The sequence below is a fragment of the Centroberyx gerrardi genome, chromosome 19, assembly GCF_048128805.1.
Source record: "Centroberyx gerrardi isolate f3 chromosome 19, fCenGer3.hap1.cur.20231027, whole genome shotgun sequence".
In the NCBI taxonomy this organism is placed as follows: Eukaryota; Metazoa; Chordata; class Actinopteri; order Beryciformes; family Berycidae; genus Centroberyx; species Centroberyx gerrardi.
In genome coordinates this window covers 11067225-11086298 of record NC_136015.1, presented here as the reverse complement: position 1 = coordinate 11086298, position 19074 = coordinate 11067225, and the positions used below count along the sequence as shown (strand labels likewise).

At 41.7% G+C, this 19074-nt stretch overlaps 1 protein-coding gene across 1 annotated transcript in view; it reads left to right on the top strand.

Moving 5' to 3' along the window:
- The window catches only part of vps50 (VPS50 EARP/GARPII complex subunit), a 107153-nt gene extending 91676 nt beyond the window's left edge, over positions 1-15477 (top strand). The window contains exons 24-28 of the mRNA XM_078290457.1: positions 2403-2499; positions 3954-4112; positions 6739-6860; positions 12788-12977; positions 13538-15477. Coding sequence (XP_078146583.1) covers positions 2403-2499; positions 3954-4112; positions 6739-6860; positions 12788-12977; positions 13538-13657 — 688 coding nt within the window. The 3' untranslated portion in view covers positions 13658-15477. The remainder of the gene's footprint in view (positions 1-2402; positions 2500-3953; positions 4113-6738; positions 6861-12787; positions 12978-13537) is intronic.
- The last annotated feature ends 3597 nt before the right edge of the window (positions 15478-19074 follow it).

The window sequence follows — 19074 nt, the reverse complement described above, 5'->3', positions numbered from 1 at the left end:
CTGTAAGCCAAGAGCCCAGATGACTCCAATGCAAAACCTGCTGAATGGGCTAACGCTCTCTTAGATAAAGTTTTGCATGGATCGGAGGCAGGCAACAAGCTGAAAAGAAAGAATAATGAAAGTAAAAGAGCAGGAAAAGTGCAGAGGTGGAGAAGATACAGTATATCCTTGGTAAAGTTTGAAAGGACAAGATCCTCTGGGGAGGAAAGAGACAGACTTGTGCTGGGCATAACTGCATCGAAAGCTTTATTCTCTGAAAGGGAGCTATTAGCAATGGCATTAGCTGTGTAGCACCTCCGACATGTTCCCAATATACCATTTTTAATATTGCCATTACTTCTCTGAGGATCTTGAAATAACAGCTGCTCACGGTTTCACACCTCACTTACACCCACTAAAATGGATCTTTAGGGGCCTCTGAGCACAGATCAAAGATGATAGGGTGCCGGAGATAAGGAGCTGGGTAAAGTGCCGCTGTCGCTGTTGGCCAAATGTTGTATTTATACAAGCGTGACCAGATAACTGTGTAGAGTGCGCTTGTTTCACGCTACGCCATGTCTCCGAGGTAAACACAAGCCGTTCCAGCGACTGTTAATGTGATTTTCTCAGGTTCATAAAAAGAACAAATGTATTTGCACTAGGCTCATTTGAGGGTGTCTGGCTGTGCTTAATGTAGGGTTCACAGGTTTAGTGTTGCTCAGGCAGCTTTTATTAATTCTTGGTGTTTTTACTCTAAGGATGTCTGGCTGGTCCCCAAATACGCTTACAGATGTTCTATTTATGGAACCATCAATTTGGCCAGTACTTGAACTGAACTCCCCAACACATTTGTCTGCCGTTAATTTACAAAGCACCCTTGGTGTGTGTTTTCAGTTACTCGCTTGGAAGCAGCCATGCTGTGGAAAAAGCACATATTGACATCTCTTGTCTTGATGAGTCACTCATGTGATGATCGTTTTGGAAATTGCATACGCATACATTTATTCCTCTAGTTGTTGCTGTAATACTGTAAAATCTGAACAGGGGAGTGCTTTTACCAAAATCTAAAACAGCATTTTGTTCTCTGGTCTGATGGTTTTAATATCCATTCATCATCTGATCCTCTTGCAAAAGTCCCTAGCTAAACATCCTGCCAATTTATATTCTGCTCCAACTCAGTTACATTTTCATTCATCCAGATTATTTAGCAGCTGATTATGGGGCAGTAAGAGCTCTATTGGGAACCCATGCAAGGTGGGTGTTCAGAGGGACAAGTTAGTAGTTTTGTGTTCTTAAATTACAGTGTCCATTATTTGCCCTTAGGTGGCACTTCTGGTGGTGAAGAACCATGTAACTGCTTTAATTATGGACATGTCAGTGTTTCAAACAACCATTTCAGTGCAGTCTGTGAACAACAGCATTGCACATTGTCATCCTGTTATATACTGAACTCTGTATGACTTTCTGTTTGTTCCATAGTAGATTTAATCAGTTGTGGTGGTGTTGAACAGGGACATTAACAACCACATAATGACTATTCCAGGACTGGAGGTGGAAATCCCTGTAAAGGCCAAGAAACAGTAGTAGAAAGAAACTGCTAAGTCAGCCACACTGTACTGCAGCATTCACACCAGTTAAACTCAACCCTGAACTTCAGCCCAGTCAAACAAACTTGTTCCCTCAAATTCTATTAAGTGTACAGTAACAAGTCAGAGCCATCGATCAGCCCGAGTCAAAAGGTCTGCATTTAGTCGGAGCTGGATTCACAGTGCAATGGGGTTTTACTTCTGTCCACATTGATTTTTTTTGTCCCGTATTTCTCCCTCTGCTACTCGGGTTGCCCTCAGTATTTTTCGAGCATAATTGAAATGCAGTCAGTGTAAAAAGTGCTGCCTGATTTGTTGGTCTTAAAGATACCATGCCTTGTTAGCTGAGATTTAAAGATCTGGAAATCAGAAGTGATTTTCAGAATGTGCATAATGGTCACAGATTGAAGGCAAAGGGCAATTTATGTTGTGGTCACACTTGGGTCACTTCAACTAGATTACATTAGAGTGAAACCAAAGCCTTTACACTGTGTATTCTTCACTCTTCCTTACCAAGCCTGTCGTTGTGGGAGAAAGGCTGAGCTAGAAGGTCAGAAGTGTTTTGGTTAGAGCGTTAAATCTGCATGGCCTGTTGAAGGATGACTATAAACATTTCAGTTGATGCACTGTGAATCTCTAACTGCAGTTTTGACAGTTGCTCATATTCAGGCCCTCAAACCAAACTCAATCAAAGGTTAATGTCAGCTCTTGTAAAAAGATGTTTCACTCATAATCATGCAAAAAAAATATGTCATTCACTACTGTTGTTCCACACAAAACATTTTGCAGACTGTACACCCCCACTGCTCTAAATTGACTGTCTGTGTGTGTTCCCAGTGTGTTTTTGGCCGAACAGTTTGAGTCCCTGCAGTCCCACCTGGACACCATGATGCCTGCCGCCAAGAAGCCCTTCCTGCAGCAGTTTTATTCCCAGGTACACTTTATACAGTGGAGTCTCATCTCTAACGTCACTGTGCTTCAACAGATAACTGTTGTTCATGTTGTCACTCTCAGCTAGCGGGAGGGTTGTGCCATGTGTCTAAGTATCTTGATACCTAACCTTTCATTATCTATTTTACCTGCAATGCCAAAGACTCTGAAATACTGTGTCATAGGCTCAAAAGTACTGTAAGAATCACAACTCATTGTCCGTACCATAGAGCAGTGGTTCTCAACGTGGGGTCCGGGGACCACCAGGGGTCCTTGAGGAGGTTCCAGGGGGTCCCCAGCAAATTGATAAAGTGTTAAACTTCAACATTACTTCACACAAAGTTAACACAATTAGAGAATGTAGAAGAATGACTTTTTTGATCATAGTTTCACTGTTATCTCTCTACCTACAATACAGATAGTCATGGAATTCTGGACAAAATCATATCTAACAATAAAAATATTCTCAGATTTGGGTCCAAGAGACACTCTCTCATCAAATGGGGGTCCGTGGCCCTAATGTGTAGTAAATTAGGAGTTCCTGATATGAAAAAGGTTGAGAATCACTACCATAGAGCAACGTGTGCTGGTTATTTTGTTGTATGAAAAAGAACCATCCCATTATCCAGAAGAGTATAATGACAAGACAGACTGTTATGAGTTGACTAGCTTTGTTTGTTGATAGTTGCTGGTTGAATATCTGCCAGTTTGTGTCATTAGCGAGCTTCTGCAGCTAGGATGACTCCAAACTTTGAATATTAATCAACAAGTAGTTTTCATGGTTCATGAGTGTGGTGTCATGGATGCTACTTAGTATTGTGATACTTGGTCTAATATAGTAGCAAAGGTAAACTTGTGATACTGTTCAGCCTGTAGAGTATGGCGTTTTCTGTCTGTTCAACCCTGATAGATGCTCTAGCAAGAGAAACATATTGATTCTTTATTCTATCCAACACATAACACAAGGATAATGTCTTGGATTTGATATTCTACCTACAAATGTACCTCTGCCATTCACCCATTCATTTGTACCCATCAGTCTCACTTCTACTTGTCTTAAAACGGTCTGTTTCTCCTGAGACAAATGACTATGTAACTGAAACCTCGCATTCAGTCCCATTCTCAATCAACAACAGAGAAAATCGTCTGTCACTCATAACCACACAGCCGCTTCTCCTAGTCTGTCTTTTCTGTCCACTCGTCATTTTACATATTCCGCTACAGAGACAGGTCTTTTTTCACAAAGCATCAACTGTCATGTCTTATGATTCCACTCTTAGAAATGTCATTACAATTATATTGTGTAATCTTTACATTACGTTACCCACTCAACCAAGCCAAACCTTGACTTAATAACCCTTTCTGCCTCCTCGCTATCTACTGCTCGCATAACATTCACAAAAACATGTCGAATAAAATATACATATTCTTACATTTTCTCCCTTCCTCCTCTCTCAGACGGTGTCTACAGCCAGTGAGCTGCGGAAACCGATATACTGGATTGTGGCGGCCAAAGCCATTGACTACGAACAAATGTTGCTCCTGATGGCCGGAGTTAAATGGGACATCAGGGAGATAATGTCACAGCACAATGTGTACGTGGATGTCCTATTAAAGGTAATGATGCGCAAGAAATGCATAGGTGACTGTTGATGTGTTGTACTGTAGGTGAATAGTTTAAAATACACTCACAAACAGTGAGTGGATACAAAGGTTCTGGGTCTTGAAATATTATGAGATAGAAAGACTGTGAAGACTGCAATAAAAATGTGACATGTTTCAAGACAAATGTAAATTGGCTACTGTATGCTTGATCCTATGGGATCAGGCATAACAGCTTTCGCCCACGTTTCACTGAGATAACGTGGTCATCTCCCCATCAAGATCGTTAGTCATTATTAGTGACAGCCTCATTATGCCTCTAAAACTAGACGGCTTGTGAGTTAAATATAAATGAAAAATATTGAAGCGGTCTCAGAATAGTGGTATCCACATTTATATCTTTTCGGTTCAATCTAAGTCAAAGGATGAGTTCAGATTTGTCTGAATGTTCATACAAAACACAATAAGTAAAACACAAATCTTGTACCTGCAATGGAAATTTCTCAGCTATTGGGAATTTTCCTCACATAGGCTTTGTGATGCACATGTGAAATACAACTCAGGTTATCCCTTTAAAAAACATTTTTTGTAGCTCCAGCTGGGTCTTCTACGACCTTTGATTTCTTGCAACTTTCAGACCCCTGTCAAGATCTCAGTTTGAAGTTTCATCTAATTGTTGTCCCTCATGAGTTAAAATACATTCGGGGACCTTTGATATCAATTATTTGGGAGGGGATGAATAATTCACACGGATGAGCTTTGGAGAGTCGAATGCAGATCTTCCCTGAAGTTCAAGCTTTGTTAAAGACATTTGAGCTCCACCGTCCCAGAAGTATTTTTGAGGAGACTTAAAGTTTTCCACCAAATGTGTATCTTTATTCATGCTGCCCACTTAACCCGGCATGCATTTTGCATGGGGGGTGGACACGTGGCACAGGTTTCACGCCTCTGACGCATGGCGACAGAAAGGTCTCGGTGAAGCCGATGGGCTCACCGCTCACTGCTGAATCATGAGCAGGCTCTTATTTGCTAGCTCAAAGCCCAGAGAAATCCCCATATATGCATAAGCATGTCTTGGGAAGCTGTGTCAGTTAAGTCTCATGAAAGCTGTGGCAGTACAAAAAAAAACCTGCACATCCAATTACAGGGAAAAAGTCCCTGCTAATGAAAAAAGAACCCAAGTTCACCTTCTTGGATTCGTGAATGGCTCACAGATGTTTGACTGGGTCTGGCAGCTCTGCAATTAAGCTGCCTATAAGCCTAACTAATTTAGCTTATAAGCTAAATTGCCTAGGGGCAAGAGTCTGGCTCACTGGCTTGGTTTAAATGCGTTACCATGTCAAAATGGTGTAGCTGATGGACTAGTGCCACATTATTAGACACAATGTGGTGCGTATTACAACCCACGATACACTTTTCTTCAGCAGCACGTGCTGGTAGTTCTCTCTGCCAACCTGTCAGATATCATCATACTATAAAGCAAGGAATCTCTGTCTGTCTGTCTGTGTGTCCGTCGCATATCTCGAGAACCTGCAATTTGGACACGCGACATGGGCACTGCACTAGTGTATATAAATTCTAGTATGGGTAATGATTGACAAGGGTATACTTGGGTATTTTGTTGTACTGCACACAGGAGAATATTTTATTCATGAATTCAGGTTGATCAGTAGCATTCAACATTGGCACTGATTTGCATATAAATTGGCAAGGAAATGCAGGAGCCTCAGAATGACTTCATTGACAAAATGCTTCATTCAAAAACTATTATGGGACTGTTTTGTGAATGAAAAGACATTTCATTCTTGCTGGTTCTTGTGGTACAAAAGTAATGTTAGTTGTGTACGCCTTGAAATTCAGGTTCATTTTTTAATAAGATGCATTTTGAATTAAAGTCATCAGACAAACGTTTGCGAACACACACAAACCACAACCCTCTCTTGGGGCACATTTACCACATTTATGTGCATTCCTGATGCACTGCAATTTGCTCCCCTGAAAAACAGCGACATAATATCATAATTGCATAATTTCATTCATAATTGAACATTTCAGAGAGAGAGCAACAAGCACACATCATGTGTTTGGCATAACTGAAACTCCTATCCATCATGTCAATTGAGAAAGCATGCAAAGTTTTTGCGGGCCTTTCTCTGAAGCCCTCTGGGTTTCCGAGGAGTGGTTTTTGCATCAACAAACAAAAAGCAGCAAAACATGGCACATGTAGCTCTTGGCCACTTGCGACCAATACATCTTTGTGTCCAGCAGTCAGCAACTTCCTCTGGGAGTATTTTCTTTTTTCTTTGGGTTAAAACATAAAAGAGAGAATGTTGGGTGGCCAGCTGTAACAACACCCCCATAAATAATGCCTTTTTCACTGGAGCATGGAAGCCATTTTACGGCAAGAAACAGTGGGATATCTGCAATATAGAGATGCTACATGAGGTAAAGGTCACCAAACATATGATGTGTTCGAGGTGCCCAAGAGGCTTTGCTGACTTTGAACATAAATGCCTAGATGCAAGTTACATAGTAAATGAATGTGTCCACCCAGCTATTTAATAATATAAGTTTCAATTAGAGAAATCCACCCTGTCGATTCATGAATGTGCTTAACCTTGTTTTTTATTTCCCTTCGCAGGAGTTCGAGCAGTTTAACAAGCGGCTGGGTGACGTGTCGAGACATGTGCGCATCCCCCTGCCTGTGTCCAACGTCCTGTGGGAGCACTGCATCCGCTTGGCCAACAGGACGCTTGTCGAGGGGTAAGAGAGTCACTGAACAGTTTCTCAGTATCAAGGGCATCTGTGCAGCCTGGCATCATATCGGCATATCGTCTTTCATCCTTCCATGGGCGTGCATAGAGCTTAATGAGGGCAGGGTGCTCAGATGACAAAAAATGGCATTTGTCACACACACACACACACACACACACACACACACACACTAACATATACACACACACACACACACACCACCCCTGCCTTCTTACAATGACAAGACAAACAACTCCAATTAAGTCACTTATTTATTTTTAACACAAACAATAGCTAAACATTTAACAAAAACAGATTGAAGTATTTGCATAAACTGTTTGTTGATTTACCGATCTGCTTGCTTGCTTCAGCTTATTAAACTGTCATTTCATTGTTTTTTTTTTACATTTTTGTTTCATCTTTCATTTCTTGTTTCTTAGTAATGGTTTTCTTGCTGCCGCGTCCCTGAATTAACAAATTAGGATATTTCTACTGAATGGCCCTTAATTGACAGAACTGCTTGGCTAAAAGTGCTAAGTACTTAAGTGCTATAAAATGTCTATGAAACACACACTCCTCTCTTTCTCTCTCTTTCTCTCTCTTTCTCTCTCTCTCTCACTCACTCACTTTCACACACATACACACACACACTTACACACAAACAAGCATCAGGTACATTTTTTCCCTGTTGTTATTCCAATGTCTTGCAAAGCAGAAAAGGGGCTGTACGACTCTTCGCCAGTGGTTCGTAGAAATCATCAAGCTTGCTATCTGCATTATCGTAAAACTTAACTTGAATGGAAAATATGCCAGTACTAAAGCCATTATTTGTAGTAGGCTTTGTTGTAGGCTGCGACAGACACGGCTCTACAGTTTGTAAATTCATAAACACAGGAACACAACAGCATTCTTGGTCATAATTTGTCAACTAAGATGCTCATAATCGTTTTGTAGCCTAATATTGACTACAGGTCTGCACTGTGTGTAACTGTGAGCATGATTACCTAGCTTGCTTGCTTGACCACCCATTACAAATTTACATTTCAACATAAATGATAGTTATATAATGTACTTATTCTCACTGATTTTCCTCAATTGCTGCGATGAGTCTGCCGAGAAAGTTGGAGGTCAGAAAATATTAATTGCACGCCTCTCATCTGTCGGGAGCAGGCGGGCGGTGTGTGTAGCAGGGGCATGTGATCAGAGCCAGCGAGCGGCACACACTGTTCTCTCCTACTCTCTCTGTATCAGCCGGTGCCTCGCCAACGCAGCGCGGCAAGCAGCGTGTGTTGTGCTCACACACGGCCGAGTGCAGCCAGCAGAATGCGAGATGGCAAGGTGACGGCATGAGAAACGGCATTTATTTCCCAAATTCTCAAGGTTATCTATCTAGACGAAAATAAAAACTGAGTGAATAAGAAAAATAAAGAAACGGCACACAGAGAGGGCGCTTCTCTTAGAGAGGGCAAGCACTGGTTGTGGTCTGTGTGCAAGTGCCTGCGTCCTTCATTGAATATTTGATAATAGAATGGTATAACAACTCTCTGTTTTACCTGTGGAGTACGTTGACTCATCACACCTACAAGTTTTTCTTGGATAAAGTAGCGGAAAAGTTTTCTGTGTTGCATTTTTGTATTTGGTTCATTTAGGTTCACATTGCCCAATTACAAGCAAACCAGGGCTTGCAAACAAAAGTCACATGGACTCACAAGGAGGTCAGTTACTGGACAGAGTTTTGGTGACCTGTCATCCCGCAAGTCTAGAGGTTTTGGTGGCCGGGGAGGAATAAAAACAAATCTGATTGCAGTCCCTGTAACTTAATGCATGATGGACTTATCTGTGCTCTTTGTCATAATCAACGTTCTCTGGTGTTCCAGATAAGAACACATGAAGAAATTCTTGAATATGTGGTTGAATCAGCGGAGATTGCGGTTTGTCCTCAGTTCATTTTCTTAAACTAGGCTTTCCAAGCATGAGTAACATCCATCTCTTTATATCCATAAAACCACATGTTTTGGGGTTGTTTCCTCCACTGGTCTTGGTGTGGTTATTTGGTGCGTATCCCAGTTCGAATGGCCTTGTTCTCGGCTGCCAAAATGATCCCAACTAAAGGAGTATAAGCTCCAAAGTTCAGTTAAACTGCTCCAAACATGCTTGGCGTGAATGCGCCCTTACTGTACAGTATTTCAACCCAAAATGAAACAGGTATCATTTTGTGCAAATAATACCCATTGGATAGTGGTTCCTTTTTGATTAAATGCACAGAATTGTTTAAAAGTCATCCCTAAGATGGCCAGCATCTTAAAATCATTTGAATATAACAATTATTCATAGTTTCTAATTATAGTAAAAGCCAAAGTCAGCAATTACAAGTTATTGTTTTTTTTTTCTTTTTTATTGGATGGTTCAGCAACTGGCTATTCAAGATGCATAATCACCAGCTGGAATGCTACTGGACGATTCAGCACTGCGGGCGGAAAAACAAAATCTGCAATCACAAACACTGCTCATTCAATTATAGTTCACAGCCGCACTCCATCACTCCAGAATATGCTAATACCTGTGGAATAGTGGTTTTATTTTTTGGAGATTCGGAAGGTGTGGAAATTTAAGTTTACTCGTTCATCTCTTGTTTTGACGTCTTAAGCCTTTTTGGTGGAGAAGTCCTCGGTACTCCCAGGTCATGGTCGTAAATACAGACCCTGAGCTTGTGTCATGTACCGAACAATTCTGCTGAGTTATTGCATCAAAAGTGATTTGGAGCCTCCCCCTCTCATCCCTCCTGTCTTCCCGGGAAAGCCTACGGAGACACTGACTGGGGGGAAAAAGTTGTATTTCTCTCCTCTTTCTTTCTCTCTTTCTTTGTTTTTTTTTTTCTCTCTCGATGTTTATCCGTCAGTTGTTTGAACATCTGCTCATCGTAAATTAGAAAAGAAAAATTCTTTCCGAAGCGTGTTGTCAAGCACCATGAAGAACGGGACGGGGGGGGGGGGGGGATTGCCGAGATAACAAAACGGGAGACTCTGTTGCCTGGTTCCGTTCGACTCCTCCCCCAAGACAGCCACTCTAAATTCCTGTCATCTCCCTCTCATGCTGGCAGCCCTCTGTGCCGCTCGATCGTTTCAGCTTCGGCAAAGACCCGTCGGGGAATTGTATGACACCGGCCACTCACGTAAACCCCCAAAACGCACTTGACACATCCCTCATAATGCACTTCCGCACCAGCTCCCTTGTAAGCGAGCGCGATGGGCTGTGATAGGTGACAGTGTGTTTTCTCATCTCTCGCTCCCTTTCCGTCTCTTGCCGAGTGTAGGTGTGCGGAGAGAATGTGTGAAGTAGGTTTTTAGATTGAAGGTGTGACAATCCCCTATGATCAGACGGATCGGGGCTGCGAGTGGGGAATATGGGAAGAGCACAGGTGCAACAGCAACACTCAGTTGGACTCTACAGTGTGGTGATGAGGTGAGAAAGTAACACAGCTGGCAGTCGGCGTTAGTTTGCATGGCATTTGTGCATACAGATGTCGAAGCATTCCAGTACTGCTTGATTTGTACAGGTTATATGTAGGTGGAGTATTTGGTAGGGTTGTGATGACTGGGTTGGGTTAAAGTGTGAAGTGTTTAAGTGCTTGTGCGAGTGTTTTAAGAAAGAGGAAGAACATTGGACATTATGCGGTAAGGCTTGCCCTCACCCACTGAGGGAAGGCGTTTATCTGGCCGTACATCCGCTAAGCACTTTTCTCTCCGTTGCGTAAGAGAACTTTTGAACCCTTCCAAATGAACAAATGGCCCATTAGGATTGTGTGATGCTACTGTAGGTACTTTTAGCTGCAGTGTCACAGGCTCTCCTCTTCCTAAGAGCCCTGTCTGCCTGGTTGTCCCCCCCTCTCTCCCTTCCCTCTGTGACAGTGAGTCGTCATATTTGTTTATTTGTACTCTGGTTTGCTCAGTCTGTTATTCCCGTCTCAGTCCAGCGCTCGTCTCTCCTGGAGCTGGAGACTCAGAAATGTTCTAATTCTAATCCAAGGCCGCAAAACGCTCAACACCAAACTCTGGCAGGTTTGACAAGCGTAGGAGAGAGAGCAGGAGAGAGGATGAAGGGCAAAACAGAAGAGAGGGAGAAAAAGCGAAAGAGAGAATATGTGTATGTAAGTGTGAGAGAGAAAGGGATGAGTTTGGTTCTCTTTCTTTTACAGAAAGCAGGTACCTGTCTGTATGGCGGTTTGCTCTAAATATGGGTGTCGGCAGCCACTGATCTGCCGGTGGACAGCGTTCCCCTCTGCCAAACACACACACACACACACACACATACAGTGACAGAGGCACACACACTTAAATACATGTATACTCTGAGGCTCAAACCTGCATTCACTTTTACTGACACACCAGAACACAGGCAGCTGTGTGCACCTCCCTGGCTTACTCTTGAATGACTCTCCCCATACGCGTGGCACACACACACACACACACACACACACACACACACACGCACACACACAGTGCACCATTAGGACAGAGGCTGCCTAGAGCCACAGTGCGACCAGAATTAGGATTGATATGTGTCCTTTAAAGGATAATTCCAGTTATTTTGAACCTGGGCCTTATTTTCCCAGAAGAACAGGATTCTGTTGCTTCAGCTTGAAAGCGTTCACGTGTTTTACTCACTGGAACGCCCACACCCAAAGTCATGTGTATTTATGAATTCAAAATTAACCATAAACAAACTGCAGCTGATGTTTCTCGCTTTTTGCAAGTATGGTTGATTGTATTAGTGTGAGCATAACTGATAATTTAGATCTTTAATACCGCGGACTGCTGACATCGGAGGACGCGCTGCCATGTTTACTGCTGGTGTCGACACACAAATGCAATTTGTGACGCCAGGTGGGAGATAATGGATCCTGCAAGAAATCCCACATATCCTCCTTGTGATCGGCACTAGCAGGTTGATGTGAATGGGTTTTCGCAGTTAGCAGTTCATAGAAATATCTAATACTGCAATATACGCAGGTTTCAGGCAATGGATAATAGGAAAATTCAATGTAGGCAGGTCCCATTGCAGAGTGTTATTGTGTTGGAAGGACGTGTTTTAATCGCTTTTTGAGTTTGACTGTTGGAGATTGCCTTGGCCCTTGAGTGTGTATTGGAGATCAACGCTCCGGGTAAACTAGAGGTACATAAAATCAATCACCATGATGGCAAAAACTAAGAAAATAAGGCCCAGGTTGAAAATAACCAGAATTATTTATCCTTTAAAACCTAAAATGCTTGCAAATGATCACGTCCTTTAAAGGCCTTTTAACATATTCCTTTTTGAATTTCTATTTTGATCAGAAGCTAGGACACAAATGTATTTTTATTTACCGCTAATTTAGAATTCCTTGTGAAGCGTATTTTTTAGCTCCTGTCTGTGATGAATTTAAAGGGTCTTAGCTATCCTGCTTGCACACATTTATTCTGTCTCCACTAGAATGTTAATCAGGATTGACACATGGCTAGCTGAAACCTTGATCTTGCAGATCAGTTTGGTGCATAACCAATTCACAGTGAAAATTGGGAGGAATAATGCAGACATGAATTTAAATCCAGCGCAGTGTGACTCCCTCCTTTGTGTGATGAAACGGCTCTGCAGGTAGCCTGGGCCTAAATGATCATGATGAGTTTTTTCATTCTGTTCAGTGGCATCATCCTCAAATCTGAAGTACAATCCAGAAAAGTAAGGAAAAGGAAAAGGAAAAACACTTTTAACACTTTCTAGACTCATCACATTGTGCACCATTATTCATCATACAGGGAGAAATCCATCATAGAAGAGGCAGAGATACCAATTTCTTCCCATCTCGCAGCCATTTTCTATGGCTAATTAACAAGCCTGATTCTGACTGTGACTTCTGATGCTAAGCTCCTCTTTTCCCCCTCTGCCTCTCCGTCCCCTAGCTATGCTAATGTGAAGAAGTGCAGCAATGAGGGCCGGGCCTTGATGCAGCTGGACTTTCAGCAGTTCCTGATGAAGCTGGAGAAGCTGACGGACCTGCGGCCGATCCCCGACAAGGAGTTTGTGGAGACCTACATCAAGGCCTACTACCTGACAGAGAACGACATGGAGCAGTTTATCAAGAATCACAGGGTGAGACAGAGACTCAGGCTGAGGTTGGAGGGCTGGAAGACACGTTTACAGGATTGAAGATCTGCGTCAAATACAAAAGATGAATAAATTGTTGCAAATATTTGAAGTTTAAGAGATGTGTTTAAAATACAAACGTCATATTGCAAGGTTTTATGCAGCACTAAATACCAGCCAAAATTTTGGATGCATGCATTTTTCTTTATTTTTACTATTTTTCACATTTTAGAATAATAGTAAAGACATCAGAACACAAATGGAATTATGCAGTGACCAAAAAAGTGTTAAATAAATCAAAACTGTCTTATATTTTAATCTCTTTAAAGTAGCCACCCTTTGCCTTGCAAGGGCGGAAATTAAAAAACTAATTTCAAGCATTTAAGCATAAGCCTTTAGATCAAAATGGCTTTAAGATAATGAAAAACATTCAGTCAGGTGTGTTCAAACTGTTGACTGGTAGTGTCTCAATTTGTGATCTTTTACCTCTTCCTCCAAAATGTGAAGTAAACGCATTCATTTCTTTCTTTCTTTTCTTTTCCTCTCTCTTCTTCACCCCCCTGCAGGAGTACTCCATGAAGCAGCTAGCCAACTTGGTGAACGTTTGCCTGGGTTCACACATCAACAAGAAGGCCCGTCAGAAGCTCCTGGCAGCCATCGACGACATCGACAGACCAAAGAGATAGAGGGATGGACAGGACCCATCGCACAAATACCGCCCAGCCCGTAGAGAGGGACGCTCCCACAGAGGAACGCCCACAGCTACACCAGAGGTGCAGCTCAGCGCAGAATGTCTACATTTTCAGTCTGGAATACACATGACAAGGTCGAGGTGCGCTCAACAAGCAGTTAGTAGTGAAGATATACATAGTAGTGCTACTGTATGTAACAGTGTTGGCTCTAAAGTCATTCGGAAAAAGAAATAATTGTTTTATGTTAATTTGGCTAACATACTATCTTTCTAATTGGCTCAAAAACACACATTTTCAGACTGTCTGGTAGTTAATGATCATTTGCAGCTTGTTGAACGCACCTCACGACACGACGATGGTCTTAAATACTAAAGCTATGTTTCACACTCACGCATGTTACAGTTACTCTGTATGTATAAGCCTATTATAATGCATGCCCCAGCATTTTCCTATCAACAAACACGCTGCTTACAAGTCCTGCTGCGTTTTCTGTTTGCAGCCACAAGAATTTAATCCTCTTCAAGGCTCCATGAAAATGAGGAACCTTTTTTTATTTATTTATGGGGTTTTTTTTGTTTAAGAAAAATGACTTGAAATATCTAACAGTGCAAGGCAACATGTGGCTGTTTATGTACATCATCATATCTGTTTTCACCAAATGTGTTCAGGTCCTGATGCGACTCCAATAAGGCAAGTGTACCTTGTGCTAAAACAAATAATCACTTAACATTTACTAAATTAGATAGTTGCATAATGTAGATGAGTTTTGTGGTAAATATGGTCCATCTGAAGATCCAGGGGGAAGTTTTTACTGGTTTCACGTGCAAACAACTAGAGTCCGACATAAAGCCTCGGTCACACGATTATTTTCCCTCCCTGATGGAGACAGATGTGGGATTTGGTTCCCTTTAATCATACATTATAAGTTATGACAGCCCATATGTTTGCTGTATTATTTCACTTCAGGGCATTTGTTGTGCCTGACTGGATGCTACGCTTATTTGTTTTGTTTTGTTTGTTTCGTCCATGTAAAATCTAATATAATGATGATTCTGAAAATATTATAAATGGTTGTAGTTAACATTAACAAAGTGTTTCGATTGTATCTGCACCAGCTGCACTTGTTCGTTTGTCACCTGTCACATCTTACAAGGAAATTATTTTATTGTCCTGGGGTGGATGTCTGAAAGTCTTTGTGGTGAAAGTGTTGTATTGCTTATCTCGCAATTCAATGTTCGCCCGTCTTGCTGAACAGTAAAATGTCCGTTTCTTTTTTAGCAGTTTTGTAAGTTTGTGCAGTCGAGCGCTGATTGTGTGATTTCTCATGAGTTAATAGTTGAACTGCGGAGACAACAAGAACTTTGAACTTTTCCTTCAAGGCTTTGGGGAAAACTATCCCCCTATCATCTCTATTAGTTTAACTTGACCAGCTCTGCCTGGGAGGCAGATTGACTTACTGTCAAATGATAAAAATGAAGTTTTTGATACTGCTTTAACTCCATTCTTACTTTGTGCACAACTATTCCAAGAAGAATACTGTAAATGCGAATGTTTTGAACATTGTTTCTATTTATTTCTTGCTTTTTGTGTCTTGTTTGGGTTCAGGATCTTTTTTTATATGATAATTGCTGGAAGTGTGCTGTCATCTGTCTCCTCTCAGTACCCTGTACCCTGTAATTGTAATGGAAATACGAATATTTAAACAATGACAAATTATGTTAAGGCTCATGTGCACTATAGTGAAAATCAGTAATCAGTGTTGGAGTTGTAGGTTGATCCAAAATGATTCTAACATAATAAACACACTAACCGTGGACACTTCACTGTCTCATTTATTCTCTCTCATTAGGTGAAAATACCAAAATAGTTGGTGGACAAAAATGTAACAATGGCTAACAAAATGCATTAAAAACCTGTCTAATCTAAAAATCACACACAACTTCTGAACTCTCTGTGCCACAGCAGATTCAGTTCAGGTATTTAGGTAGATAATTAGCATAGGTGGTGTTTCAGGTCATCAGAATGTACGAGTGCCACCTTTCAGCAGAGCCTCTCTCCATCCTGATGATGCTTTACTCCGCCAGGATCAGGGGACGTTCAGCCTAATTAATGCAGCCTCCCTCTGCTTACAAGCCCCTGGCCTTCCTGTGAGGAGGAGCCTATTGATTTAATTGAATTCAAGGAGGTATGAAGGGCTCGTCGTAACTTTTTCATGACTCATTTCTTCATGATAAAATGGCTCAAAATGTTGATTTTTCTTGTGTAGCATTGGATCTCTACAGCATTCGATGTATAGAGCATGGCAACCATGACAAAAAAAAAAAGCTGGGGGATGATGCATCTTTGCACTGTGTTTCAGCATTTTAACTGTTACATCACCGGTCTAATTTTGACGAAACAAAGGGAGGATGCATTTTGCCACTGTGTGATGGGAATGCTACAAAATTTCAAACTCTGCAAACTCTTACATCACCTGCCCAATTTGGATGAGACTTGAGGGGATGATGCATCTTGTTACTGACTGACCCACAGGGCGTCTGCATCATTAGTGGGAGACGACATGTTCCCTTGTGTTAAAGAGGGAATTAGCATATTGATGGCGCCTATCAGCAGTGTAGACACAGATAACTTGCCCTTGAGCCCTTGACTCGTAACTTTACTATAAACATCCTGATATAGTTGGGGAATGCACATATTACACATTACACCAGCCCAAAATGAGTAACATAAACAAATAGCTGGATAGTCTGAACACACACACACACACATAAAGACTGTGTGTTTCCTCTTATATATGTTCCACATCACATCTAACATGGGACTTTCATCAGGGTTTTTTTCTCGTGTTGGAAAAGCTGCTGACTGTTACTGGAACTATGACTGCACTGATCCAGGAGGAGGAACTTATCCTTATGTGAACCAAGTTGAACCTGGACTAATTTAGTCCCTGTGTGAATCTAGTCTAATAATTAAGCACTCATTCAAAGCTGACACATTAAGAAACAATTCAGGAATGAAGATGAAATGCAGTTTGTGCCAAGATCACATTCTTGGTCAACTGACATAAATTTGATTGCAGGTTTTATTAAAGGGAACGATGTTCTTGGTTGGCTCCAAGCTGAGGTGAAGACCTTTTACCCTCCTGTGAGCCAGTGTGCAGCCTCAGATCCTCAGACAGGCTTGTCGAATCAGTATCTTTGAAATCACTTCTTAAAACTTATTTCATAGACTTGCGTTTACATGGTGTCCTATTTTATCCTCTTATTTTTTAAATATTATATTGTTTTGAGTATGATGGTCGTTTTTATTTGTTTCTTAAAGCAATTTGTAAACTCTGTTCTAAAGAAAGTATGGTTGAGGATCATTCTGTATATTAGTTGTGACAGTTCAGCTCAATGTGTTTCCTCCAGTTTCTGTATTTTCACACTGTTTGACCCTTGTGTACCAACCCATTCTGGACGATCTCTCGGTGGACCAGTCCTCCTGAACTACACTCGCCTGTGGAGGACCTCCAGTCCGTCTCTCCCCAGCACCACTGTTCCCATTCCTCCCGGTCCGTGTGCTGACACATTCTGCCGTGCCCAACTGGATCCTGGCCCTGCTGCGGTGCCATGGCCCAGTTGGCCTTTCAGACAAAAGGCCAGGCACTTTCTGATCCGGTGCGATCCTGCGCCAGTCACTGTCAGTGACCCACATGGCCTCTACACCCACACTGGCTCTTGATATCCATTCATACAGACTTCATTCATGTCTATTCAAACAAATTTCACTGGCTAAGTGAATTAGTATCGTTTAGTTTGCATCATGGTTGATGGGACAAGATGTGACAACGGAGGGGGATAGAGTAGAAACGTATCTGGCAACCGGAGCAGACTGTGGCTGGGCTGTGCTGGTGGTACATGAAACAGAAAGCTGTTGCCTGAGTAACAGATGGCCAGACAAAGTGGGTATGCAGTCCTTAACCCCCCCAGAAGAGGGTTTATAGCTCAGTGAGTGTTGCTTGTTATCAATGGCCAACGTCAGTGGAAAGAACTGTTGTGAGGAACTTTATGCATCATCTCAGGCATGAGGACAGGATTTATTCTTCAGCTTTGAAATATCTCTTCAAAATCTGTTAAACATAATGGATATCCAAAGTTGATTTTTTTAATTTTGTGATACTGTGATGAAAAAAAAAAAGATAGATAATAATCATCCCTGAATTCCATTACTTTTAGCGTTCTGTGCTCAATCAACAAAACAAAAAACAAAATTGATCCGTCTTGGAAGAGCATGCAGGGAGGAAAGAGCTGAATAACCTGCCGCCTCCCTCAGGTCAGCTGTCAGTTGTCTGACAGACGAGACATGAAAGATAGAGCGTTCCTCTCAGGCTCAAGAGAAAAAGTCATTTGGGAAGGCTCCCGTGTCAGCCAGCGGATAACAGCAACCCACATACACACATACAAGTCTATTCTTTTAATCTAAATGTCTCACTCTGAAAGAGCAGAAAATCGAAAACAGTAACCAGGGAACTGTGCACAATTTAGACAAATCCATTCCCTCTGTTGTAATGACAGCCAAATGTATTCAAAGTGATTTTCATTAAAGCTGTCGTATTGATTCAGCCCTATCACCACACCAACCTGCGAGGATGTCTGCTTTTCCTAAAGAAATGGCAAATGTATCCATTACTGCACAGATAAAGGAGCTCAGAAATGTGTATGGCATTCAGAACTGACAACTTCAAGGGTGCTTTGAAATTAGCACTGTGGTTTATAACTCCATTTGTTGTATTGTGCAGCTTGGCAACGCTAACAACATTGCTAAGCTTTCTATAAAAGCCAAGCAATAACCCAAGCCACTAAAATAAAATTACATGGGACCATTTGCAAATCTGGGGCTTTACAGTATACACAGTTAGGAAATTGCCTAAATAGCTGTAGAAATTGCTGAACACTGTATCTTCCACAAAAATGAAAAGAGTTATTTACATTTCATTTACAGCAACACCTGGGTAATTCATTAAACTTGTTAATTTTGCAATATTTAATGATGCCTGTATTTTCTCTTCAGAGTGACTCTCACCACGGATCGGAGCTAATTGGACGTCGGACTTAACTGCATAAACTTTCTTGGCGGTCCTCAGAGAATGCTGTTGCACCGGTTGCTGCTAATTTGTTGCTTGACTAGCCTTGCTTTGGCACAGCAACTGTTGTGTGTGGCTGTAAACATGAGCAGGGCAGGAAAACCTCCCGAGAAATACATCGGGCTCCGCTTGTGGTAGACAGATCGAGGTGGAGATCACACCCTGGTAACAGCCGTCCATTCAAAGTGACGCTTGAAGGGAAATTATTTCATATTAAATGCACCTGAGGATCAAAAAAAAAGTAAATGTGTGTGTTTAATATAATGCCCTCCTATTCCAGTGCTAT